General features: G+C 45.4%; 1 protein-coding gene across 3 annotated transcripts in view; it reads right to left on the bottom strand.

Moving 5' to 3' along the window:
- TANGO2 (transport and golgi organization 2 homolog) overlaps positions 1–26,367 on the bottom strand; it is a gene marked incomplete at its 5' end in the record, with an annotated part of 95,072 nt that overhangs the window by 12,568 nt on the left and 56,137 nt on the right. For all 3 annotated transcript variants that reach the window (XM_080985244.1, XM_080985246.1, XM_080985245.1), the window contains one exon: positions 6,195–6,265. In XM_080985244.1, the coding sequence (XP_080841370.1) occupies positions 6,195–6,265 (71 nt within the window). The remainder of the gene's footprint in view (positions 1–6,194; positions 6,266–26,367) is intronic.

The raw sequence follows: 26,367 nt of genomic DNA, 5'->3' as shown, positions 1-26,367 counted from the left end.
ACATTTTAAAAGGGCATTAGATGTCATGTTAAAGATGTTAAAGAGGAATGTTTTCTCTTGGTGCTTAAAGGTGTATAATGAAGGTCCCAGATGAACCTCTCTGGGGAGAGCATCCCACAAAAAGGGAGCCACAGCAGAAAAGACAATGGCAGGTGGAGCCAAACCCAAAGACAGTTGGAACTTGAGCCAATGACAGGTGGATCCATTTACCTCTGATTTTGTCCCCATCCTCTCCCCTTCTGACCTCTACAAGGACAAAACCAAGAGTGAGGAGGAGGAAGCCGACAGGCAGTTGGTTGTAAGTGAGACAGCAGGCAGGTGGGGGCTGGCTGGGGCACTGCCCCATTTGCCTTAATGCAGTGGTGGCCAAACTTGGCCCTCCAGCTGTTTTTGGGCTACAACTCCCACCATCCCTAGCTAACAGGACCAGTGGCCAGGAACAATGGGAACTGTAGTCCCAAAACAGCTGGAGGGCCAAGTTTGGCCACCACTGCCTTAATGGATCAGCCTCCACTGCTGATATGGCTCTGTGTATTTCTAGATATTAACCATACCTGGGCAGTTGTTGGGGATGGGGAATTAATATCGCAACTACCTCTACACTGGCAAAACAAAAGCCCATTACAAGAGGATCTTACTGAAAGGGAGGGCAACAGCGTGCCAAGGGTCACTCTGTAAATTAGTTAAACCATGCCTAAAGAACACTCTAATGAAACTTGCAAAACACCCAACTGATTAGTCTCAATAATTGACTAAATAACTCATCACAGATCTTCTTTTCCTGCAGATTTCAACTGGATCAGTCCCGCGTGAGCCCTCTTCATTAATGAGTCCTCTTCAGTCATTATTAGCCTAAAGACTCATCCGCAGACCCTTATTACCACCATTCAATTAGCTAAAAGGCGATTTAAGCATCCTTTTATCTATGGGGAGATGTACATTAAACAGGGTTCAAATGTCTGTTGCTCTGTAAAGAAGAATAAGAGGAGGGGGAGAAAAAAGGCCTTTCATAAGCTGGTCCTGGATTGTTCCACTGAATGACACCACAACTCTTAATTCTTCTTAGAGGGTCCTGAAGCCTTGGAATAGATCAGGGTTTCCCAAGCATGGGTCTCCAGCTATTTTTGGACTACAGCTCCCACCATCCATAGCTAGCAGGGCCAGTGGTCAAGGATGATGGGAATTGTAGTCCACAAACATCTGGAGACCCATGCTTGGGAAATCCTGGTATAGATGGTGTAACCAAACCAATAAAACTATTGCTCCAGAACGTCCAATCATAGCTAGGAACCGGTTCAGATACTGGTAAAGAAGCAGCACATGTGAATTTTACCAAGAAACAGGAAATGTCCACGTGACGTCCAAAGGGTGGCAACACGAGAATGGGCCTTTTCTGCGGTTGGCTGGCACCTTTGTTACATATCTTTAGGTGCCAGGCAAAACGTTCCTCTTCTGCCAGGCCTTTGGCTGATAAATATCCAATATACTTTTTAATGTGCTGGGGGGCGGGGCGGGAATCATTGGGTTTTTTTTGGGTTTTATTATGTATTTTGTGTTTTTTGTATATTGCATTTTTATGTTGTGCAATGCCCCAAGTTCTACGGATGAAGGGTGGCATGCAAATTTGCAGACAGTTCCCCATTTCCACGGGGGTTACATTCCGAGGCACTGCATGCATACATGAAATCATGTATATTTGAAAAAGCCCCCAAACACCCTCTCCTGCCCCCGCCCCCTTTTATGGCATTTTTGGATCACTTCCAGGTTTGGGCCAATGCGTGTATGCATGGTCACACACATATTGAACACGCGTAAATGGGGGGTTATCTGTAATAAACTCCTCTGCAAGCTTTGCCATTGTGCCAAGTGAGCAAATTTAAGCTACACTTGCTCATTCTAAAATATCTCACAGGCCTGGCATAAAAAGTGGCTCGGGGGGAGGACAATCTATGTAGCCCTGAAGTTCGTACATGGAAGAACATTATATAATCAGCAGCATCATAGTAATAATAGAGTATTATTTACAAGAAGAGTGAAGTGTATACATCTAGGGCACGGTAGTCAATGTGGTACCCTCCAGAATTTGTTGGACTCCTACCCATCCCAGGCAGCAAGGCCAATAATAGTCAAGGATGATGGGAATTGTGGTTCTGGAGGGCACCACATTGGCTAACCCTAGTTTAGGGTAACATCAATGCCGTGGAACGCACAGGCTGGTTTTATGCTGCTGTAGTCATTTGTGGCAGTTTCTGCTCGTAACTTAAAGAAAAAAGCTTGCATCCAAAGCCAGTCCTACTCAAAGTAGACCCATAGAACCATAGAATTGTAGAGTTGGCACCACGATAGTCCAACCCCCTGCAAAGCAGGAATCTTTTGCCCAGCATGGGGCTTGAACCCACAATGCTGAAATGAAGAGTCTCATGCTCCACTGGAATTGATGGACATGGTTGATTTAGGTTCATTAATTTCAATCGGCCTACTCTAACTTGGAAGGATACAACTCCAAAGTTCGCTAACATTCTGGCTTATCCCCAGGGATAGGATGCAGGATACCGGGGGGAAGCTGCATCTCAGTGGTAGATTGTGGATTGCAGAATGTCTCAGGTTCAATCTCTGGCATCCTTCAGTAGGGCTTGGGAAGACCCCCTGTCCGAAACCATGGAAAGCCCCTGCTACTCAGTGTAATACAGAACTAGCAGACCTGACTTGGTTTAAGACAGCTTCCTATGTTCTTACACAATGATGACAGCGGATTGGATCTCACTTTCTTCAGACGAAAGATTGCAAGGCATTGGCACGCCGAAAGAGCTGCATATATGGCTTAATGAAAGGCACTTTATCCCCTTTTAAACGCATACGGCACATCTCTCAAATAGGGTCCTTAACGGTGCACAGCAACACTGGTTGACAGCAGAGATCTCTCTCTCTCTCTCTCTCTCTCTCTCTCTCTCTCTCTCTCTCGCACTGCCCTACATTTGCTGGCCATAATCCAGAAGAATAAGCACTAGCTGTGTAATATAATGATCTATCCCACAACCCTCCAACATCAGCTACTCTCCCCGTGGAGGCCACATTTAGCACAGAATGAACTCGTCGTTGATGCAGAAAGATCAGGGATGTCAGCGGCAGTACCTCTGGGTACCCAATTCTTGCATTACAGCTTTGTGGCACGGTGTGAATAAGTGATCACTGATCTCTTAATGGGGCATTAAGGCATGCAAAAACAAAGTCAGATGCGCCGAGAATTCTCAACACCCCCCTTTTAATTAAAGGGAAAAGACAGGGCTTGAATCCCCTTGGTCTCCCTGGATTTATTTTTAACTTGCGGACTTAAGTAGCCGCCTTGTACTGCGCCTCCTTCTCACACTGCTGGGGGCCCTCGCTGAGGTCTCAGGCTGATGCAGAGACTGAACGTGGGACCTTCCATATGAAAAGCATGTGCTCTGCCACTGAGCTATGCGCAGCCTTTCAAGTCAACGGCTAGGTTGCTTCCATTCTGAAAACTCATGCAACAGCCTGGCTAGGAGGGGGTAGGGTTGGAACCACTGTACAAGAGTGGAAGACAAAAAGTACAACAGCTCCAAAATTAAGGTGGCTCTTCCTCTACCAAGAAAGTCATACAGTGGCCATGAATGTAGTTCTAAGTAAAAATTACTACCTTAATAAGCCAGGATATGAGTGATGCCTGGGACACGGGTGGCGCTGTGGGTTAAACCACAGAGTCTAGGGCTTGCCGATCAGAAGGTCGGCAGTTCAAATCCCCACGACGGGGTGAGCTCCCGTTGCTCGGTCCCTGCTCCTGCCAACCTAGCAGTTTGAAAACACGTCAAAGTGCAAGTAGATAAATAGGTACCACTCCGGCGGGAAGGTAAACGGTGTTTCTGTGTACTGCTCTGGTTCGCCAGAAGCGGCTTAGTCATGCTGGCCACATGACCCGGAAGCTGTATGCCGGCTCCCTTGGCCAATAAAGCAAGATGAGCGCCGCAACCCCAGAGTCGGCCACGTCTGGACCTAACTGTCAGGGGTCACTTTACCTTTACCTTATGAGTGATGCCAGGTTCCTTTGTGATGCCAGGTACAGAGATGCCATGCTCCTTTGCAGCCCGTCCGTCCCTCCCTCCCTGTGATTATTGTTTTATTCTCAAATGGTGTATAAATGTAATGAAATAGTAAATGTCAAGCTTCAAAAGAAATCAGGATACAAAGCTATGCTTTGAAGCTGGCTTTACACTCTGGCTTGTTCCGAAGCCATTAACCATAGTTTCTGGACTTGCACACAGTTAACTATGGTTAACTGCCGAGCAATGTGGCTGCAAATCAGCTGCGTGCCCCTGCATACAACTCATGCATATCCTGGCATATTATGCCATAAATTTTTTTGGCTTTGCACTGCATGCAGATGTGGCCAGTGTCCCCATTTTATTTGCCTACAAACTTTCTAATGCTCTGCTTATACTTTTATATCCCTGCCTGATCACTGAGGTCTTGGGGAGAGTCTCTCATAAGAGGTCCTTCATGGCATGGATGAACAGCTTGTATCCAGCAGGAGCTGTGCATTCAGTATTGTGAGCCCAAATTCGTGGAACTCTCTTCCTGTTGAGGTCAGACAGCCCCATCCCTGTTGAACTTCTGCACCTACTGGAGGCTCCCCAATTCCAGAAGACATTTTCAATTGAAGTTTGGCCTTAATCCATTTTAACATTTTATGTATTACGTTTAGTTAAGTAGCATGTATTTTTATTTTTAAAAAACAGCTTTGTGCAATGCAAGTGAGGGATGGTGGGATATGAACATGCGGAACGAGCTTATAGGTTTGTTGTTTAGAAGATGGAGCAGACTTCATCTCTGTTGCTCCAGAGGGCAGGTCTAGAACCAAGGGGTGGAAATGGCAAGGAAGCAGATTCTGGCTGGGCAGGAGGAGAAATTTCCTAATAGTGAGAGCTGCTTGACAGAGGATCTTAAACCAGTGATGCCAAACTTGGCCCTCCACCTGTTTTGGGACTACAAGTGCCATCATCCCTAGCTAGCAGGACCAATAGTCAGGGATGATGGGAACTGTAGTCCCAAAACAGCTGGAGGGCCAAGTTTGGCCATCACTGTCTTAAACGGTAGTTGGTTCGCTTTTCTCTGGGGACCTTTAAACAAAGGCTGAATGGCCATCTGTCAGAGATGCTGGACTCTGCATCTTGCACTGTAGATTCTGCATTGAATGGGGTGGGGTATGGATGAGATCAGGGGTGGGGAATCTTATGGGCCAGATCTTTATCTGTTTCCACCCTGCAGGCTGGCCTTGACATGGTGACCAGAGTCAATCCCACCAGTCAACCTGACATAAAGCCCCAAGTCATGAATCATGGAATTCTAGAGTTGGAAGGGACCACAAGGATCATTTAGTCCAACCCCTGGCAATGCAAGAATATGCAGCTGTCCCATATGGGAATCAAGCTTGCAACCTTGGCATTATTGGCACCATGTTCCAACCAACTGAGCTATGGGACGTCGATGCATGGCAGTGAGGTTCTGCTTCACCAGCATGTTCCCTGCAGGGAATCAGCACCCAGCAGGACTAAACTCCCCAGCTCATCAGCTGATGGGAGGAAGGTTTAATCCTGCTCCCTGCAGCTTTGCCAGTGCCGAACCTGCCCCAGTGATGTTGCTGATTGACAGGTGGGTGTGGGTTCTTGCAGGCCAAACAGGTCCCTCCCTGTCCTGAGCCAAGATTGGCCCATGGACTGGAGATTCCCCATCCCTTGACTAGATAGACGTCCAAGGTCCCTTCCAGCACTAGAAGTATCTAGTTCTAAGTTATGTTGAAAGAAGATCCTCCAAAATGATATACTACATCAGCAGTATGCCTCAGCACTGCCTGACTCCTGAATTCCCCTGCAAGCTGCTGTAGGCAAAGTAATTATTAGAACAAGCCCTCAGGCTACAGCCTTCCATGTTTTAGTTAAGCGCCCTACTCATCGGTATTTTTAAAAAAAATATTATTTGAGATATTTATAAAGCCAGTTTACTCCACATGTAGCCAATGCACCGTTGAATGAGACTCCTCTTACAAAGATCCAGTAGCTCTCTTTCATGGGATTCCGCTTTTCAGGACAAAGACTGTGCAAGCACACACACAACACACACAAACACATGCCACTGCTGTAACATAAACCAACATTCCAACAGTTTTTGATATAACCCACCGGGATTTAAGAAGACAGGTTCTGGGCCGCCTTTGTTTCCGTAATACCAAATTACATCTCCTTTGGTGGTGCTAAAAGATAAAAATAGGGGTGGAGAGAAGAGTTTTCCTTGCAAAATGGCAACTCATATCTTTGATTAAGTTTAAATTCCGTGCAACCCTTCCCCACAGTGACACCCCCCCCCCGCCAACCCTCAGTTCAGGGATCAGTCAATTACTCATTTAAAATAATAATAATCAAGTCACTATTTAAAAGGCTGTTTAAAGAGGAAAATAAAAAGGAACACCCCCCCACAAACTACGAAAAAGAAAAGAAAGGAATTTTTTTACAAGGTTAATAGGAGCTACAAAAGGAAAAAGGAAACAAAGATCTGTATCCAACAGGAGTTTTCATGCTACACAACAGAGGAATGCAATGCAACAGTTGCACTAGCAGAAACCCACTGCACAACCCATTGTGCATTCTATTGTGCAACAAAGTTACCAGCATGCTGCTTATGCATTCCCTTGCGCAACAACAGCAACCCACTGGTGCAAAACACTTCACCAGCAGAACAAGTAACCTAGTAAGTTGCTTTTAATTGTCGCAACACTGGATACAACCCCTTGAGTTGTTCAAAAACAAAGCAAAAGCTTGTTATCTAGGGACAATATTCAGAGAGCCACTGCTCATGTGTACCAAAGTGTGCAAATTTTTGCTGATTCTTTCCCCCAGAGGCATAAGAGGCTGCAGAACCAAGGGTGCAAGGAAGTCTTGCTATGTGCCTTCAAACTCTACTTGTGCTTTTCTGGATCCAAGTCTCTCTGTGTGTGTGTGTGTGTGTGTGTGTGTGTGTGCACGCGCGTACTTTGAACAAAGGGAAATACAATAGAGCTTTCCAGCACTTCCTCCCACATTTGATTAAATTCTGAACAACGCCACCCTGTCTTGGATGAGAACCTGCCGAGTTCAGATATGCATCCGAACCACAGTAGTCAGGACTTACGCTGACCCCACTCATGTCTGCCCTGATGAGTCAACAGCAATTTGAGATTGGTTTTTTTCCTCTCTTTTTTTAACTTCTTCATACACGTTTGTTTCAGCAACAAGCCACAGGACATTTCAAGAGTGAGTTCACATCTAGCCATCACAAAACAGCTCTCCCGCATCCCACTTCATCTTAGTTATTTCCCATCCACACCATTGCTGCTTTTATTCTACTGGGAAAGTGGTACACAAAGCCAATTACGTTTTAAAAAAAATTCACAGATGCTGAAAATATGAATCAAAGCGTGGAATGTAATGAAGCCCCCAGGGTACAGCACAGTTCAGCATACACCTACGTATTGAAGGCAAAATTCAATCTTCACGGCAACAGCACACCATCCAACAATTGTGCATATGTACAAGTTTACAGCACAAAACACACAACGTGTCAGTCCCCAATGAACAAAAGCTTAGTTCAGTTTGGGTTTTGTCCAGCTTAAGTTCTGCCGTTGTGTTCTGGTCTGATGCAGAACCTGCCTGGAAAGGGGCAAGATTGGAGGCATGGCTACTGGACCACTGATGGGTGTAAGTGAGCAACTTGCTCTGACGAAGACTGGGAGCAGACTGGGCCTCTTGTGTCTGGAGACAACCTCCTCTAGGCTCCACCCCCTTGAGTCCAAATAACTTCAGAGCCTTAAAGAAGCAACCCTCTGGACTGAAGATGGACAAGTCTCCTTTGCTCCATAGCCGCCCCTCCTGGTGGACTTCTAGCACTGCTGGGCCGGTGATGTGCAGTGAGAGACATTTGGTTCTTCAAGGGAAGTTGTCTATGAGGGTCCCGGGTCCCTATAGGCCTTGATGGCCTGGGAGGTTCCTCTGGGAATTCTTGTCCAACCGTCTCAAGCCCAACAGCCTCCCTGTCTTCTGCAGTCAGCTCTGATACCTGACCCAGACTAGCTCCCCATCCAGTTCCCCTGCAGCCTTCAACTTTGTGTCCAAATCACTCCTGGATACAGGGGTCATGGCATTTACTCAGACTGTAATTAAATGATCTAAGATAGTAATTTCCTTTCCTTTCAGTGCATCTACTCCGAAAATGACTAATGCTGTATACAACTCTAAGTGTGCAGTACTTGGATATCAGAGCAAACAGGCTATCAGTTTTCTAACACAAAAAGCCCTGTGTTGAGAAATCAAATTGCTCTCCAATATTTATCAAGCTCAAATATGGTGGGGAAGACATGGACCCTACATCCCTCTAGATTTTGCCAGATAACAATTCACTGACCACTGGCCATGCTGGCTGGGACCGCAATGAGAAACGTTACACAACATGCAGGCCAGCAACCAAAAATAGAATTGACACACTGCTTGTTTCACCCTTTCCCCACCAGGAGGGGCAGGTGAACGCATGGCAGGGCCTCATCTTGTGTTTCACTGCTGTATGTTATGAGCAGGGGACAGTAGAGAAGCCACAAGCCAGGGCCACATCCTGAATCACGCAGGCACATCCCTAGTTAAAAGGGAAACAACAAGAGTTCTGCTCTTGCAAAAGAAAAAGAGTTAGAGGAGAGGAAAAGAATAGGAGAATGTTGGATTTTAAGCTGTCAATCCACAGCATGAACGCTATGGGGAAATTGCAATATAGGTTAAGGACAGAAATGGGATGCAGTTTAGTAGGAGAGTTCATGCTTTGCATGCCAAAATCCATTAAGTTTTATTTATTTCCCAGGTAGGGCTGGGAAAAATTCTTGGGACCTGGAGACCCACTTTTTGTCAGATTAGACCACTCTTCCTCACCTGGTGCCTTTCACATGCTTGGGGCTATAACTCCCATCAATTGCAGTCAGCATGACCATGTTGCCTGGTGCACATGGGAGTTGCAGTTGAAAACATCTGGAGGGCACCAGGCTTGAGGCAGGCTGGTGCAGACAAAACAGAGTGAGATGGACCAACTGGGACTGAGACGATGGAAGGCAGGGAGACCAAGAGCCAGAGCCAGAATGATCATATGAATGCTTGTAATGAGGGAGAAGGGACGTGGGTGGCGCTGTGGGTTAAACCTCAGAGCCTAGGGCTTGCCGATCAGAAGGTCGCCGGTTCGAATCCCCACGATGGGGTGAGCTCCCGTTGCTCGGTCCCTGCTCCTGCCCACCTAGCAGTTCGAAAGCACGTCAAAGTGCAAGTAGATAAATAGGTACCCCTCCAGCAGGAAGGTAAACGGTGTTTCCGTGCGCTGCTCTGGTTTGCCAGAAGCGGCTTAGTCATGCTGGCCACATGACCCGGAAGCTGTACACCAGCTCCCTCAGCCAATAAAGCGAGATAAGCGCCGCAACCCCAGAGTCGGCCACGACTGGACCTAATGGTCAGGGGTCCCTTTACCGTTTACCTTTAACGAGGAAGGAAGGGTTCAATATTCCTAAATTTCTCCCAAGTTTTATCCAAGAAAATGGGACTGTGAAATTGACTAAACCAGATTACAAAGCAGCTGGCCTAAACAACTTTTCTCCCAAAAGTAGACTTGGCATAAGGCCACTAATGCCAAAAGGTGGATATGTGGATATACAGCAGGCATGAGCTAAACAAACAAACAAACAAACAAACAAACAAACAAACAAACCACTGAGGGAATGGGGCCAACTGAACATAAGGTTGGGAAAATGAGAAACAAAGTTGACAAGATGCATCTATCTCTACCTCAAGGTCTGCGTGATTTGCTTCCTTCAGCTGTTACCAGAGTTGGTGTGGGAGCAGCCACGCCCTTGCTGCTAAGAGATGAACTGGCTTCCAAGCAAGGAAGGCATTTATGGGATTTAGCTTTCTTTCTCGATACGGAGTTTTAGAAATAAGCTAGCAGATGCTGCTAGTAGCATGTCAAATTCGAGTGGACTGGGGAGGAAATTGGACAAGGCAACAGTTTTAAGGATCTCTCCCCCCCCCCATCTTCCTCTTTTTCTTTTATGAAGTAGCAAAGGAAGAATTGCAGAGCTGCCATTAGATGGCTCACTCTCTACATCCTTCAGCCCTTCCTGCCAGCACAGAAAGGCAATTCCTCAAACTGCTCTGGGATTATTAGGCTGGACGTCAGGATGAGATCATATCAGGCAGTATTTCACTCAAGCGATTCACTTATTATTTACAACGGTGGTGGTGGAGAAGCAGTTCTCCAGCGACAAATGAAGTACATCTGTAGTCAAGATTTTAATTCTATCCAAGCTTTCAGAATTGCCTTGTCCCTTTTATGCACGATTCTCTTCCCCCTGCTCTTTCCCGTTTAAGATAAAAAATAATACACACACACACAATTCTGTAGGAAATCATATAGATAAGCACACACACATACATGTATGCACTCACGTACACACATATATAATCATAGGATGGAGTGTTTGCACAGCAGATGAGCAACCATTTCCCCGCATTTCATTTTGTCCGAGAACAGGGGAGACACCCCAATAGGCCCTTGCAAACCGAAAGCAGGCTGGGTACAACCTCATTAAAACTAAATGTAACGCGTTGGGAATTTAAGCTGCCGGTGTATAAATTGGCATCTGGTGCACAAAGTCTAACAAGCAGAAATTGTTCTTTATTCAGCTATTTATAACCTATCCTATACTTTGCAGCTATAACACAAACTGAGATGCGTTGCCCTCCCTTTTTAAAGCAGCCAAAGCTCTTAAAACACACTCGCACCCACCCCACAACAACAACTTTATGTAGGGCATCAACAACAGGGTGATTGAGATTAAAACAAGATAAAAAAGGAAGAAAATGAAAGAAACAGAAGCACTGGATTTACTCGACCTCTTGTGCTCTCCCTCTTTTCTGCTTTCAAGGTATGCTTCAAAAGATGGCTTATGCTACACAGCTCATTGCTATTAGTTAAAATAGCTCCCCCGGAAAAGCAGTTGTTAGCTTAGCTAATAGTAAAATGCTGCCTCGGCACAAGGGACAGATCCGATTCAGTTCATGCAATTTGTGCTTTCCAAAAACAGTATGTGAACTGAAAAACAAGCTGCCACTTTAAAATTCGCACTGCTCCGAATCGTACGGTGCGGCTCTCTCCGGCCTCCCCTCAAAAATTGCTTGCGTTAAGGGAAACACCACAAAAATGAATGTGCTAGTGAAAGCAAATGAAAATGCAATATATTTGGAGGAACTGCCTTGCAAAAAATAAATAAATATGTGTACATTAGGCAAAATTACATGCAAAAGTATGTCCATTAGGTTATTTATTTATTTATTTCCCACCTTTCCTCCAAGGAGCTCTAGGTGATGTACATGGTTCTGGGGCTGCCCTTGAGACTGACCCAGAAACTCCAGCGGGTGCAGAATGCTGTGGTTAGACTCCTTACGGGGTCCTCACTGTGGGATCACATTCACCCAGTGCTATACCAGCTGCACTGGCTCCTGGTGGAGTACAGGATCAGGTTTAAGGTGCTGGTTTTAACCTTTAAAGCCCTATACGGCCTAGGACCCTTGGACCTACAGGACAGCCTCTCCTGGTATGTCCCACAGAGGAACTTACGGTCTTCAAACAAAAACATCTTGGAGGTCCCGGGCCACAGAGAGGTTAGGCTGGCCTCAACCAGAGCCAGGGCTTTTTCGGCTGTGGCTCCGATCTGGTGGAACGCTCTGTCACAAGAGACTAGGGCCCTGCGGGACTTGACATCTTTCCGCAGGGCCTGCAAGACAGAGCTGTTCCACCAGGCCTTTGGCCAGGGCACAGCCTGACCCCCTCTTCTGGCAATCCTCACAGAACTCTAGCCCAATGGTTGACATTAATCTGATTTGAACTGATCTTATAATGAAATGGTTTTAGAATGTTGTATCACTGTACTGTTGTTAGCTGCTCTGAGCCCGGCTTTGGCTGGGGAGGGCGGGATATAAATAAAATTTTATTTTATTTTTATTATTATCCGTCATTTAATCCCCACAACAAGCTTGTGAAGTAGGTTAGTGACCAGCCCAGTGAGCTCTGTGGCTGTGTGGGGATTTGAACCATGCTCTCCTAGGTCCTAGTCCAACACTCTAACCACCACACTAAAAAAAAAATCATGAACTGATGTGGAAATATCCAAGGCGTTGTTTGGTTTGCCAATTGCATTCACTGTTGAGTATACAACTCTTCGTTGTCTCTTCCCTTGGAAATCACAGGAAAGTTTGGCCCACAGAGTGCATCTCCCATCCCACAATGGAGGAAAATCCACACTGTAAAATATCGGTGTTCAGTTATTTACAGTGCTTATATCGTAAGCTGGCAAACTTTGAGGCACAACCCATCCTTCACATTAGTGTTCTAATTTTATTTTCATTCACTCTTAGCCTTCACCACAGAATAGACTGTAAATTCTAATCCACCTGAAAAATGCAACGAAGATTAATTGAATTCTCCGCATTTTCAACATAGGTGCCGGCTGCCTCGTTGTCATTTTACCAGCGTTTAATATTAGTTATAACCACTACAGAGTTCAAGCCTCTGTGTTCCTAAGGTTCAACACAATAATTACTCATGCTCTTGTCTTGGCTGATGTCTGTACTGCAAGAAAGCAAACATATATCTTCTCTCTCTGGTTATAGAGACCTTCCTTACCTCCTTATTTTGTTCAGGACCAAACTAACATGGCTCCCATCACAGGTTGAGCATGAACCAGCTAGGCAGCCCAACTCCCTCACCTCAGAAGACTTCGGTGCAACCTGTTGCCTGGCAACTGCCAGCAAGGGAAGCCTTGCCTCCATCACGGACCACTGTGAAATCCAGTTGCTCAGCTTCACTCCCTTGGAATCAAGGATGGGAACATGAAACACTACCCTAATAAGCTTGATTCTACATGGGCACCATGTCATTTCTGTTCCTCTCCCAGACCAGGGTCTGATCTTGGTTCGAGAACCTTTTGCACAACACTTTGAAGTTTTAAATTTTTATTGTTTTTTAAAAATTTACATCAGAGGATTTTACAACCAAAATAAACCATAATACAAACAAGAACATGACTTTGCTTTTCATGCATGTCAATCTCCTTCTTTTAACTCCTTGTTCTTAACCTCTTAAATCACATATATATCTTTAACAGTTTTCCAAATGGTGCCCTATACCTTCCTCCCCCTGTTCCCGTTACTTCCCTTCACCCATGTGCGATCTTCTCAGCCTAATATTGTTTCTCGTTGTGTTAACAAAAGTTTGTATTTGTTGTTCCATATACGTATGTCATGACATCGTTTTGTACCCTTGCATTTTACCTATTCAGAGTCTCCTGTTGCTATAAAGCAGGACATAAATATTCTAAAACAAATAACTTAAAGAAAACAAAGTACATTGCATTAAATGCAGGGTCACATTTATGAGTGTGTGTTTCAAATAGCAGGCATGGGCTCCCCCAATCCAGACAGCAAGGGCTGGACTCGCCTGCCACAATCCTACTAAAATACCCACCCCAGGGCAATAGCAGCTTGAGCTGGATTTTCAACCAGGCCCTGCGACACAGGGGGAAAGGGCCTTACCCATTCTTTTCAGTGGATCTACTCTGAGTAGAACTACTGTTGCATACAACCCTCTATACCAGGCATAGGCAAACTCCGGCCCTCCAGATGTTTGGGACTACAATTCCCACCATCCCTGACCACTGGTCCTGTTAGCTAGGGATGATGGGAATTGTAGTCGCAAACATCTGGAGGGCCGGAGTTTGCCTATGCCTGCTCTATACTCTCCACCACTTCCCCCTAAAATAAGATTCATGCTACTAGTAACATTTGAGCCCTTCGCTCGCCCATAAACTTTAAACACTTTCCCTGCTTTTAAAATCTGCTTATTTCTCATATACACAGCCTTTTAAAAAGTCTTTTGAACAACAACAAAAAGAGGTTATCAGACAAGCGCAAGGCTGGCAAACAATGGAAGATAGAGAATGGGACTATATATCATAACCCTGTGGTTTTCAGTCTTCCTGCCTTTAGAGTATGCTCTCAGCTCAGAGGAGGCGACAGCCAACCCCCTTAGACGAAATAAATGTGCCCAACCATGCCTTGCAGCTGTGCATCGCAGGAAAAGATTGTCAACAAGGGACACCATCTGAGAAGAGAAGCTTGCCTTGCTGATCTTGCAGAGACACCTGATTCAACTGTGGAGGAGCTCCAGGATTTGGAAACCACTGCCTTAAGTCACCTTTCAACAGGCAGCACCTGGCAACAGTACCACTGCCCCCCCCCCCAACTAGCTTCCTTTTGTGGAAACCTGTCTGGATGCTCAGATGATTCCTCCCATGGGAGCCTGCCCCTGGCGCTTCTAAGCTCTCTCCACTGCCAGCAATTAGGTGGGCGCTACCTTCTGTCATCCCATAAAGAGTTTCGAAGCATGGTTGTCAACTGAATCGAGCGCACAAAAATATCTTCATCCGAATGTCATTCAAGTTTCAAAGTAACAGCTGGATGTGCAGTAAAGGGCCATCAATGAAAAGAAACCTCCAACATTTCCCTGTCAACAGAAGTTTGACCATCACAATCCCTATTAGTCGGAATGCTGGGGCAGGCCTTCTTTCTTTTCTCTCTTTATTAAACACAAAAATCAATTTTACACAGCAAATTAAACATGAATTAAACCACCGTCTGGTTTGAACGCAATGTTAAGCCATGCTAATTTTTAGCTTAATGCAAACAAGTGACGTATTGCTGTCCTTGCTTCGCTCTTGACTTTGTGTTACAATAGCAGACTAATATACTCCACCAGCTTTTTACAACCTGGCGCCATCCAGATGGATTGGGATGCAACTCCACCAGCCCCCCAATAGTCAGGGATGATCGTCAGTATGACCAACAACCAAAGACGATGAGAGCTGCAGTCCAATGCATCTGGGGTGGGGGGCATACCAGGTTGCTGGAAGGCTGTACTAAGCACTGTGGGTTGTAACCAAAGCAGAACCAACAGAGTTTTACTTGCACAGCATCACGTTTGTTTCCTCCACTGCCTCTTTCAACCCCCAAAATCTTCTCTGGGGGGGTCTGTGAACCCTCTGGAGCTGATTTTGAGAGTGCACAGGGGGCTGCAGGTGAGAGGAGAGGAGAGAGGAGAGGAATAGCCTGTTCTGCTAGCGCAAGTCCCAATGGCTCTAATGCAGGGGTCAGCAAACATTTCAGCAGGGGGCTGGTCCACTGACCCTCAGACCTTGTGGAGGGCTGGACTATATGGGGGGGGGGAATGAACGATTTTCACCCGCCCGCCAAGAGGCCTGAAGATGCTTCGCTTTACCTGTCCCTGTTGTCGTCCCATTAGCCGCAGTTGGGCTTCTCCAGCCAGCCAGGCGCCATGGCAGGGCAGGAGGCTGTGTTGGCCAGTGAAGACAGAAGCAGCAGCCCCGGCGGAGGAGCCGTGAACGGACGTAGGGGAACTGGGGCTTCGCTGGAGCTTTTACCCACCACCTGCTGCTGCTACTTCCTGAGAGGCACCACGGAGAAGAAGACAGAGCCGCCCGCCAACCCGCAAGCTGCGGCCACAGCTGCCGCAACAACCCGCCTGAATGCCATGGGAGAAATGAAGGAGGGAGGCAGGCAGTGAAGAAAGCATGCAAGGAAGTGGCATGGAAAAGGGGTGTGGAGAAGGAAGGAAGGGGAGACTGAAAGAGGGAGGAGGCGCCGTAGGAAAACGCAGCAGCAGTCGGCAGCCAGCGTCACATGCCCACTGAGGCGGGCAGGCGGGCGAGCCAACTCCTGCCGTCAACGGCAAGCGGCGTGGGACAAGATTGCTCCTTCCCTGAGGAGAAAAGTGCCGCTGTGTGAGGGAGAGGGAGGGAGAGGGAAAGAACGCGTGTGTTGGCGATCCACGCAGCGATTCCTGGAACGTCCGCGTGCCGGATCTAGAAGGCAATTGGGCCTGATCTGGCCCGCAGCTCTTAGTTTGACGACCCATGCTCTAATGCCACACATGGAACAGGCAGTAAACAACTAAAGCAGCAGGGAATAGTTGTGCCAAACAAATCAACGCCTGTCATTAGAAATGAAGGATTTGCACTCTTTTGCAACCGTTTCGCGGCCCTCATAATTGCATGGTAAATATACACCTCTGATTTACCGCTTTATTTTCTATGGAGGGAGCACCTTTGCACTTGAAATATCTCCCCCCCCACAAAAGAACCCCAAGTGGATGATGCATCGCCCATTAGTCATGTTGCTATGTTTCACCTTAGATCTTTATCCCCCACCCTTCTCAAAGACATACATTCCAGCAATTCCTTACAAAACCCAAGCTGGTCACGCATCGCTAAAAAGCCAAAGTTTTTTGTTTTAAGGAAAGAAAGCAAAATTCAGCAAAAAGAACGAACGTATCAGACTCGTTCCCAAGGCAAGTCAATCAGATGTTCTGCTCAATATAAATTCATCTCATGTACTATTCCACAACTCCTCCAGGATAAGAGTTTTGTAGTTTCCAGGCTTCTAGATTTTAACTATGTATCTTGCTGGTTTTTTTTAAAAGAGAGAGACGAGAGAGGAGAAATCTATTAATAAAGATTGTGGCAAGAACTTAACATATTTTCAAGCAACCAAGCAAGTTTCAAATACCGCTATGGGCTTCCACAAATATTTCACGCATTTGCAGTAGTGCACAACAGTTTAATGGAATGTGTGCTAAAACACCAATGGTCATGTGCTTTCCATTTCACCCCCCCCAAAAAAGAAATAAAGCAAGAGTCGTGTATGTAACACCCCAGATACTCATCATTGTCTGAATTGCCCTTGTTATTACTCATTGCTGAAGAGTCTTCTTTGATTTCTGCATGCTATGTTAATTTAATCTGCTACTGCCTTCCTTCCAAGCTATTATGGTATTTGCTTTTTTCAGCTGAACACACTGGAAAACCACAACTACCTTACAATAGGTTATCAACAATTCAAACTAAGCAGCAGCAGCAGCAGCAGCAGCAGCGGTATGTGAATGTGCAGGCTGTATAATGCAGTGTGTCACTGTGTCCATTCAAATGTGTTGACACTAGACACAATGCACCTACAACTTCAGCATTCTTCAACTCTGGTTCCCACACATTGCTGGACTGCAACACCCATCAGCCCAAACCAGCTTAGCCAATGGTCAGGGATGATGGGAGTTGTAATCCCACAACATCTGGGGACCCAAAGCTGAAGAACACCAAACTACTAGAGATCCCGGTAAGGCAGATGAACCCTAAAGAACAAGTCCTCTAGCAATTCACTTACGTTAAAATGTTTTTCAAGAATCCCCCCAAAATGCAAAAATAAAGACTGTACCTGATTAGGCTTAGGTAACTGAAAACAAAGACCATTCCTGGTCAAACAGGGATAGTTGCACACTATACAAAATTCAGGATTTTTCTTAAGTGGAGATTTAGCTCCTTCCATTTTCAAGCTTCCCTAGGTAGATAATAACGTTGCAACAAGTGCACTGGATAGTTGGTTCCAGGACAGCGCTGGCTCTGGTTCCAGTACAACATTCTAGCCACAAACAGCACCTGCCTAGGAAGTCTCTATAGAAAATGTCCCAACTTGACCATGTAGATCAACTCCTTGAAAGGCTATACGCTCCTAAAGACATAAGCAAAAAGAGCTAAGTATGTGGAAAACATCAAGCCTAGTTTGCTATCTGCAGAGTCAGACGTAATATAAACCAGCTTGCTTAAATTCAAACCATCATTTTATAATCTGAGTTCTGCCCCGTCGCAAACCAAAGTTTGTCAATTTAGACTCATCAAACCAGTTAGGCTCTGTAAACCATGATCTGACTGATATTTGTGCCAAGCCTGTATGAAGTATATTAAAAAAGCTGTCTTTGAGTGAGGGAGCACCCCAGAAGCTAATCCAGAGCCAGTTCTTACATGTATCTATTAGCCAAGCATTGCTGCAAAAGACTATCATGTGCTGATTTAAGTAGTCACCAGAGACTTCCTTTAGTAGCAGACTTGAGTGTGAAAGGAACATTAATACTTGCCTTGAAGTTCTGGTTTGAGAATTTCAGCAGTTAAGATTCCTTGGAGTTTAGGGGGTTGGGGGCAGGACAATGGGAGATGCATCTGAAGCACAGCCTTGTTAATTCAGGACATCTGTAGCTTATTTCCCCAACATTCCACATTTCCCCAGAAGTACACTCTCTATTCCACATACCTCAAACCGTAACAGATTTGAATAGCAAATAGCTTCAGCAGCTAGAAAACACACACATATACAAGCTGGTACTCACACATTCCAGGAAGGGAATGTTGTAACTAGCTCAGGAAAGAAGGGCCACATTCTGTCCTCTAAAACTGGGCTGGAAGGTCAGCTTTTTCCCAAAATACTGCCACCCGCTCTGATTTTTCATCGCTGTTGCCCATATTAGCATGATCTTCAAAAATAAGTTGCAGTGCCAGACTCAGACATGAGGAATAGGAACTGCCACTCTCGTGACTGGAGGGGAGCATCCAAAGTTTGTTCTACTCAGAAAAGACCCATTGAAATCAATGGAGACTAATAATAATAATAATTTATACCCTGCCCATCTGGCTGGGTTTCCCCAGCCACTATGGTCAGCTCCCAACAGAATATTATAAACATGATAAATTTGGCTTAGTTGATTTCAGCTGGGTCTGCTCTTATCAAAAACAGTTGGACCCAACCCTATATTCCTGCAATAGCTATTATATTGTTGTTAGCTGCCTTGGATATCTTGCAGTACAGAAAGGAAGGATATACGTGCTTTTATTCACATGCATTTTATTTTAAAAGCAAGAGCTAGCACGAAAGACAAGGTATTTTTATTCATTTAAGAGAGCTTTCCTTTCCTTTCTTTTCTTTTAATCCCACGTTTTTAGAAGAATCTACTCTGCTTGGATCCAGAGAGGCCCTTAGATGGAGAAGTTCTGGTGAGCAGCTACTGTTCCACTTTGTGCAAGGGGTAGTGTTGGCGGCAAGTTGTGTAATGCACAGGGGATTCTGCGATGCCTTGCACAAACAGAAGCCGACCTCTGGTTTCCCAGTCCGTCCTTTCTTGTGCAAGAATCTTGCGCTATGTCAGAAAGGGCCCTTCTGCCCGCAGAAGAGGCCCTTCTGCTGCTCACGGGCAGCTCTGGATCCAGCCCAACATCAACCCGCAGAGAACCTCTGAAAACAAGTGATGTTAACTTCGCTGCAGACAAACAGCAACATGAGCCAGCCACGGAAATTTATAGCTTCAGTGTAAACTGTTTGGAATTATGTTTCAAGATCAATCTTATTACCAAAGGGAATTCTGAGTGTCTTGCAGGCAACGTAGCCACTAGTATCAAAGCCTAAGGGCGAAATATCCACAAGACATCACTGAAGGCTTTTGCAATTCAGAGATTAGCGTATCCAATGTTGGCCGCAGTGAATATTTGGCATATAAGCCAACCACATTGCCTGGATTGTTTTACAGCCGTCATAAAAAAAAACACGCAAAAAAACACAAGGGCAATGGAAGGGAGCAGCACTTTCAGAAGCTGCTCACATATTTCTACCCACTTTTGTCAAATGGTCACAAGCTAATCGGAACAGTCCCTTTACGTTGCGTTTTAAAAATATACCTACTTTGCTGTCTTTCCCTCTTCGCTGAGCAGAGAAAACAGTTGGACATATAAGTGAAGCAAAGGAAAATCTGTGAGGACAGGGCCCATCTTGGGCTAGCTGAACCAAACTGGAGTTGGCACACTGCAGAATGGAAAAAGGTAAACTAAAGAAACCAGGAAAGCGAGATCTAACCATGTGCCCCCATGTAATGAGAACTCTACTTATCACTTGTTACAGTAGTGGGGGGAGAGAAAGTGCAGAATGGACTTCGAAACAGGAGCAAACTAAAAGCAAGAAAGAAAAGAACATAAGTGTCAGGGGTTCAGGAGCAGAGGCAAGGGCAAGGGAGGAAACAGAGAGCGAGGGGGAGGAGGCAGAAGAAAAGATGAGTGATGACGACGACCCGAGATCTCCGAGTCTTTCCAGTGAATCAGAAGATTCACAGAAAGGAGCACCTGTGGCCAGGGCAAGGGGGGAGCCTAGGGGGACACCCCAGGAAGATAGAGCCAGAGGGGACTCAGAGGGGAGCAGTTGGAAATCAGGACCAGCGTCACCGCCAGAGAGCAGGGAAGAGGAAGGGCGCCAGGGATCAAGCGCTGGCAGCTCACAACAGGGGGGAGGGCACGAGTCAGGAGTGGCCACACCTCCATCGGGGAGCGAAGAAACGGTCAGACGGAAGGTGGAAGGTTGGGCGCGCGTGCCAAGTTCAAATGCACAGGAAGGTGGCGCAGTAGGCAGCCCGGAAAGGGAGCCAGGTCCTAAAGCCCGCCGAAAGGAGGGTGAAGAGTCAGGGGGGTCAGCGTCAGCGTCAGAGGAATCCCGGAAGGAAGAGACCCCGGGGGGCAGAGGGACCCAGAGAAGAACAGTCAGGCGGAAAAGGTGGAGCAAGGCTAGGATATTAAGTTGGTGTACAAGGGGCGGAGACTCAGATGGAGCTTCGCCGATCTAACCATTAGACGTAGGGTTGCACGCAGCAGCTTGAGAATGGAAACTGTAACTCAATAAAGACTTTTATTTAATGATCGCTGGCTAGCGTGATCCTCTGTGAGCTAGGATCTGGAAGCAACTCTGACAATAAGCATTTGAAAGTGGGCAGAAATTTCCTATTTATGGGAGAACACAGATGTGGCTCAGCAGGAGAGCACATGTTTTGAACGAAGACTTCCCCAGGATTAATCCCCATCATCTTTCAGTTTGAAGGATGCCCATTGCCAGGGTGGAAGAAGGGCTTCTGCTCAAGAGAACTGTTGCCAGTTGGAGTAGACAGCATGGCGGGTAGATGGAGCAATGGTGTTGACTCCGCAAATGACAGTTTCAGGTACTCACTGACATCGGAAAAGGCAGGGCAGTGGAAGGGAATTTTTAGAAGCTGTACTGTATTTTTAGAGGCTCTTTAAAAATGCTGTTCTGCCCTCCCTACTGTAAACCTTCCAAAACAAGGATGGTGGAAACCAAGGTCCAAAAAGATTTGTATTGCTGATAAAAACTAAGAATTCCACGATGGGGAACTACAAGAACTGTGCTGGAGGAAGAATTGAGGGAGAAGGGAAACGTGACCCCCCCCCCTGGGAACCGGGGTGATTGAAGAGAGAGCCTGGTGAAAAGAGTCGGAGATTTTGACAGCTGTCAAAGTAGCTGTCAAAGTCGGAAAGCAGAGAGGATCTTATTATGAGAACTTTGCTGGTTAAATTTGTTACAATTTGCTATAACCCGTTAAAACTTGGATACAAAATGGCGAAAACATGGATAACAATCGGACTTTTGGACTAGAGAAAACAAAGTTACAACAATCCCCCTAGAGGAGTTTCGGGACATTACAAAGATGGTCGTAAGTGGAAAAATACCATTGGAATTTTACAGGACTGGTTATCTTCTGGGAAAGCTGCAAAACGGAAATAATATTTTGTCTACAGGGTGTTCAGCTAAAGGAGACAATAGAATTTTCTATTGAAGAAAGGAAGGGACTGAACGCAAGTTTTTGTTCCTGAATAACAATAATCCCTGCAGAGTTACTAAACTTCTGAATTAGAACGTTTCAGCAGCGGAACAAGAGGAAATTGGACTACAACTTGGAAAGAACAATGGGGGGAGTTTTATTAAAGATTTGAAGTTAAATGTCTTAAAAAATAACTATAAAAAGAAAAAGCCAGCAAGGAGTTGGGGGAAATAGGTGATTTATGGACTTTAAGAATTCCAGGCAGATAACATGGTTTGGTGGTCAGGGGGAAATTAAACCGGGGACAGGGGGGGGAGAACTAAAATCCAAAGGCTTGTCAACTTTTTTTTTTCTGAACTGGCTCTTTTTCACCTATTATACTTTTTATTTCTTATTTCTTATATTTCTATTGTGTGGGGTGTCCTTATTTTTTAAAAAAAAGGGAAATTGTGGAATGAAAATGGGGTGGGCCCTGGGGAGAGAACTTTTGTTTTTTATTAAGGGTATTGATGAGGAGTGTATAAATTTTAAATTCGAATAATGGTTTAAACAAATTAAGTTTTACTTAGAACTGAGAGCTTGTGGAGCCAACAATATGAAAGGGGAATATGGTAGGGGTGGGGGAAGGGGGGAGTCCCGGAAAGTGGATCTATGAAAATAAGGCTTTGAATGTATTTTAATCTTTACTTTCTGTATCTTTGAAAATCTTAATAAATATCATTTAAAAAAATAAAAAATAAAACATATGCCAGCATTCTAAAAAAAAAAAATAAAAAAAAATAAAAAAAAAAATGCTGTTCTGTTTTGCCATTCCTTTATAAGCCACCTCAAATATTCTTGAATTATAAAAAGGAAAGCTGTTTAAAAAAAAATCCAAAGAAAGAAAGAAGAAGGAAGAAAGAGGGACGAAGGAAGGCGAAAGAAAGAAAGAAAGAAAGAAAGAGGAAGGAAGGAAGGAAGGAAGGAAGGAAGGAAGGAAGAAAGAAAGAGGAAGGAAGGAAGGAAAGAGAAACAAGACTATTTATTACCCAACCTTGTCCAACAGATTGAGCACAGAGCAGGTATTTGTGGCTTTGTCATTGAGAAGGGACGAGCAGGAGCTAATCGTACCAAGACCACAAAGATCTGGTCAGGGCTGGCTCTGAATGATTGCAACAGAAAGAGGTCTAAACCGCCTGAACTTGTAGGGAGAGAAGGCTGCCCCCATTTCTGAACGGTGTCTGCCCTCCCTGCATGTCCTCCCCAGCCCCTGGTTCCAGGAGAGTGTTCATCTTCATTACAGAGAGACCAAGGGCAAATTAGCAAATCACAAAGATGCCCTACAGTAGTTATGATTCCACTGGGATTTGAAGATCATCGCTCTAAGCAGGAGACACTAGGAAATGTTTTAAATGAAAGCTTCTGCCTGACCTACCACGACTTGCGGCAGTCTGCAGCTGAATTCTAATGGTCCACTTTACTTGAAGCAGGGAAGAAGATTCTACTACGGATTGTTCTGACCTTCAAGCTATGACATTTATAAAAAGCATTCTCTCAAACCCATGCTCATGATTAACATGGCTCCATCACAAGCCACAGGTCCAGACAACAGAGTAAGGTTGCCATACGGAAGAGATCGGCACTCCAGAACTAAGGGGGAGGGAATGCAGTGCTAGTCAAACAAACAAAGCCAAGTGCTACTACTAGGAAGACGAAGGAGAACAGGCATTCCCCACTCCGTCCAAAAGAATGGGTGATTGCTGCTTTCAAGGGGCAGAACCAGAGACCGTCCTTCTAAAGAAAAGAAAACGCACATGAACTAAGCTACACTTCAAGCCAGGGTTAGCCAACGTGTTGCCATCTGAATGCTGTTGAACTACAGCTGCCACCAAACTACAGCTGCCACCAACTCCAGTCATCATGGCTAACAGTCAAGGATGATGGGAGTTGCAGTCCAAGAATGTCTGGTGCCACGTTGTCTAAGCCAAAGGTTCTCAAGCTGCGATGGTGCAAAAGCTCCATTATCTACAGTAAGGTTGTGGAGCAGTCAGAAATATCTGCACTTGGTCTTGCACTCAGTTTATTTTTTCTGATGACAGAAATCAAAACCATTTTGAACAAGGGCCTGTGATATTCATGCACTGGTGCAGTCTACTAATTTCCCCTTAAATGTTTAAAAAGGAGCCCTTCTTAGCAGCCTGGCCCAAAGCCCACGATTTTCATAATACAGTGATGATATTGATGTTGATGCTAAAGAAAGAATAAGATCGTGGGTTTTTTGCCTTCTTCCATTGCATTATAAGGCACCTTGACAGTTATTCAAATATGAGTTACGTATATATTTTGATTTGTAGAATAAACAAACAAAAATGTTATTATGTGGTCTGCCAAGACCCCCAGCATTTTTTAAGTTGTCTGGAGAAAACAAATTATTCTCCTTCCATTTGTAAGCCTGGGATTCACCGGTCAGCTATCCCACGGCAGGTCACAACACATGCCTACCAACTCAGTTTCACTAGTAATCTTTGTATAGTCAAAGCTCCACTAAATACAGGTAATGCTCAAACACCAACCTATTGATTACTAACAGCTGCAGTATGCATTTACAACACACTGGAACACAAATCATGTTTTATTCAAACATAGGCTCACCCTTGACTCGTGCATTGACTCGCTTGCACAAAACTTACACAGAGGTTAGACTATGCCTGGTCTTTACTGAGTATCTGTTCCAATTTGGTTGTGGGGGGGGGTGTTATACGGTCATGAGCTCAGATCTTGATTTCATCCTGATTTGCTTGTACTGTTCATCGTTCATTCATCCAACACTTTTCAGAGGATTTTCCTAATTGCAAAACACCCATTTAAAAAACCAAAAAAAGTGGGTTTGCCGCACCAGGGCAACAGAACCTTTGAATCCACTGAAATTGCACAAGCCTGAAGTTCTGGTATGCACCTGAAATCCTACTGCAAAACACTGAGAGTCCAAAGGCTACCTATTTGAGGGGAAGAACTCTTATAACTACTTCTGTGAAACCAGAGTGCTATTTTGGGGAGGGAGAGCAGGAGGAGGACATGGTTTGTTTGGCATATTCTGAATACCCCCCTCTTTGGCTAGCAGCCATCCATCTTTGATACACTCTATTGAGCTGTCAAGAAATGGATATAGAAAGTAATTACTGCCCAGGGGAAGCTTCCTCTTCTTGTCAAAATACATATAGCGTATTTGAAGTAGTCAGCTATGCACTGTACACACATAAGAACGAACTGGCAAATGCACAACAGGGGAGCAACTTTTGGGGAGGGGGGCGCATGCCGGCGGTGGGCAGGGCCAGAGTCAAAAGCAAGCAGAGCAACAAGCGGGACCTTTTACTCTGTACAGTCAAAGCTATACACCCATCTCTCAATCAGCCATCCATGCAAGCAAGAGGCATTATCACAGTTCAAGAATGCATTCCTGTCATGCAAAAGCACTCAAGGAGGGTGAAAAGCAGGGACAGGGTGTGGCCTGGGAAATGTCTTGAAGGCCAGACAGAAAGGCCTGGAGGGCTGCATTTGGGCCTTGGACTTGAGGTTCCTCATCCCAGATACAGTGGTACCTCGGGTTACAGACGCTTCAGGTTACAGACGCTTCAGGTTACAGACTCCGCTAACCCAGAAATAGTACCTCGGATTAAGAACTTTGCTTCAGGATGAGAACAGAAATTGCACGGCGGCAGAACGGCGGCAGCGGGAGGCCCCATTAGCTAAAGTGGTGCTTCAGGTTAAGAACAGTTTCAGGTTAAGAACGGCCCTCCAGAACGGATTAAGTTCTTAACCTGAGGTACCACTGTATACACCACAGACTCCTAACTATACCGTTAACAGACAATGCTTTGGTTCCTGAGGAGTCCAGCATCTTTGGCATCTTGTTCAAGAAGCATTACAAAATACCACTGAGGCCTACCTATCCTTCAATGCAACTGGCATAAATGAATAAATAATAATACATTTAATAAGGCCAGTTACTGCATTTGAAAGCTAACCAGAAGGCAGCTCGGCTGGGCTGAGGCAGCCCCAGTAGGCAACAGGAATGCTGAAAGCGGAGCTGAACTAAGGGCGGCAGAGCCCCAGAAATAATTGATTTACAGATCGGCAAAGGGCCAAAAGGATCGTCAAGCGGCACACACTTCAGCATCCAATCCCGTTTCTGTATTCCACCACAGGAAAACAAAATGATATGATTTATGTTGGCCTGCACCGTGGGGCAGGGTTGGCAAGCAAAATGAAAACAAAATTCACATAAATTTGAAGCTTGCGGCAGCAAAGTCTTAGCAACACCCTCCATTTGGTTCAGCGGCAGGTTAACCCAGTGAGCGGGGAATGACATTAATTATACCATTTTAGAGTTAGAATGAATCTTAGGGGCCACCTAATGCAACCCCACTTGCTCAGTGCATGGTGCCACCACAGCATCCCTGATAGATGGTCATCCAGCCTCTGCTGACCCAAGATTTTTGTGCTCTAGCAGGGGATTCTTACATCCCTTTCAGGGCTACACAAACGCCTGGTGGATATGATAGTCCCACCACAACTCTGCATGATTAAGTGTGCCACAAAAGCATGTAGAACAAACAGGGTATATTGATAAGAGGTTTAAGCGTGTGCTTAGTTTGCTGGATCCAAAAAGCTAAGCAGCTGTACCGTTCGTAATATACATCCAAACAATGGGCAATTTCCTTCATTGCTATGATTTCATAGATCGGGGTGTGGGGGGGGAACGCTTTAAGCCTC

Source organism: Podarcis pityusensis (assembly GCF_964106645.2).
Source record: "Podarcis pityusensis genome assembly, chromosome: 16".
Lineage (NCBI taxonomy): Eukaryota > Metazoa > Chordata > Lepidosauria > Squamata > Lacertidae > Podarcis > Podarcis pityusensis.
The sequence above is the reverse complement of the archived record's forward strand: the minus strand, read 5'-3'. Positions and strand labels throughout refer to the sequence as shown.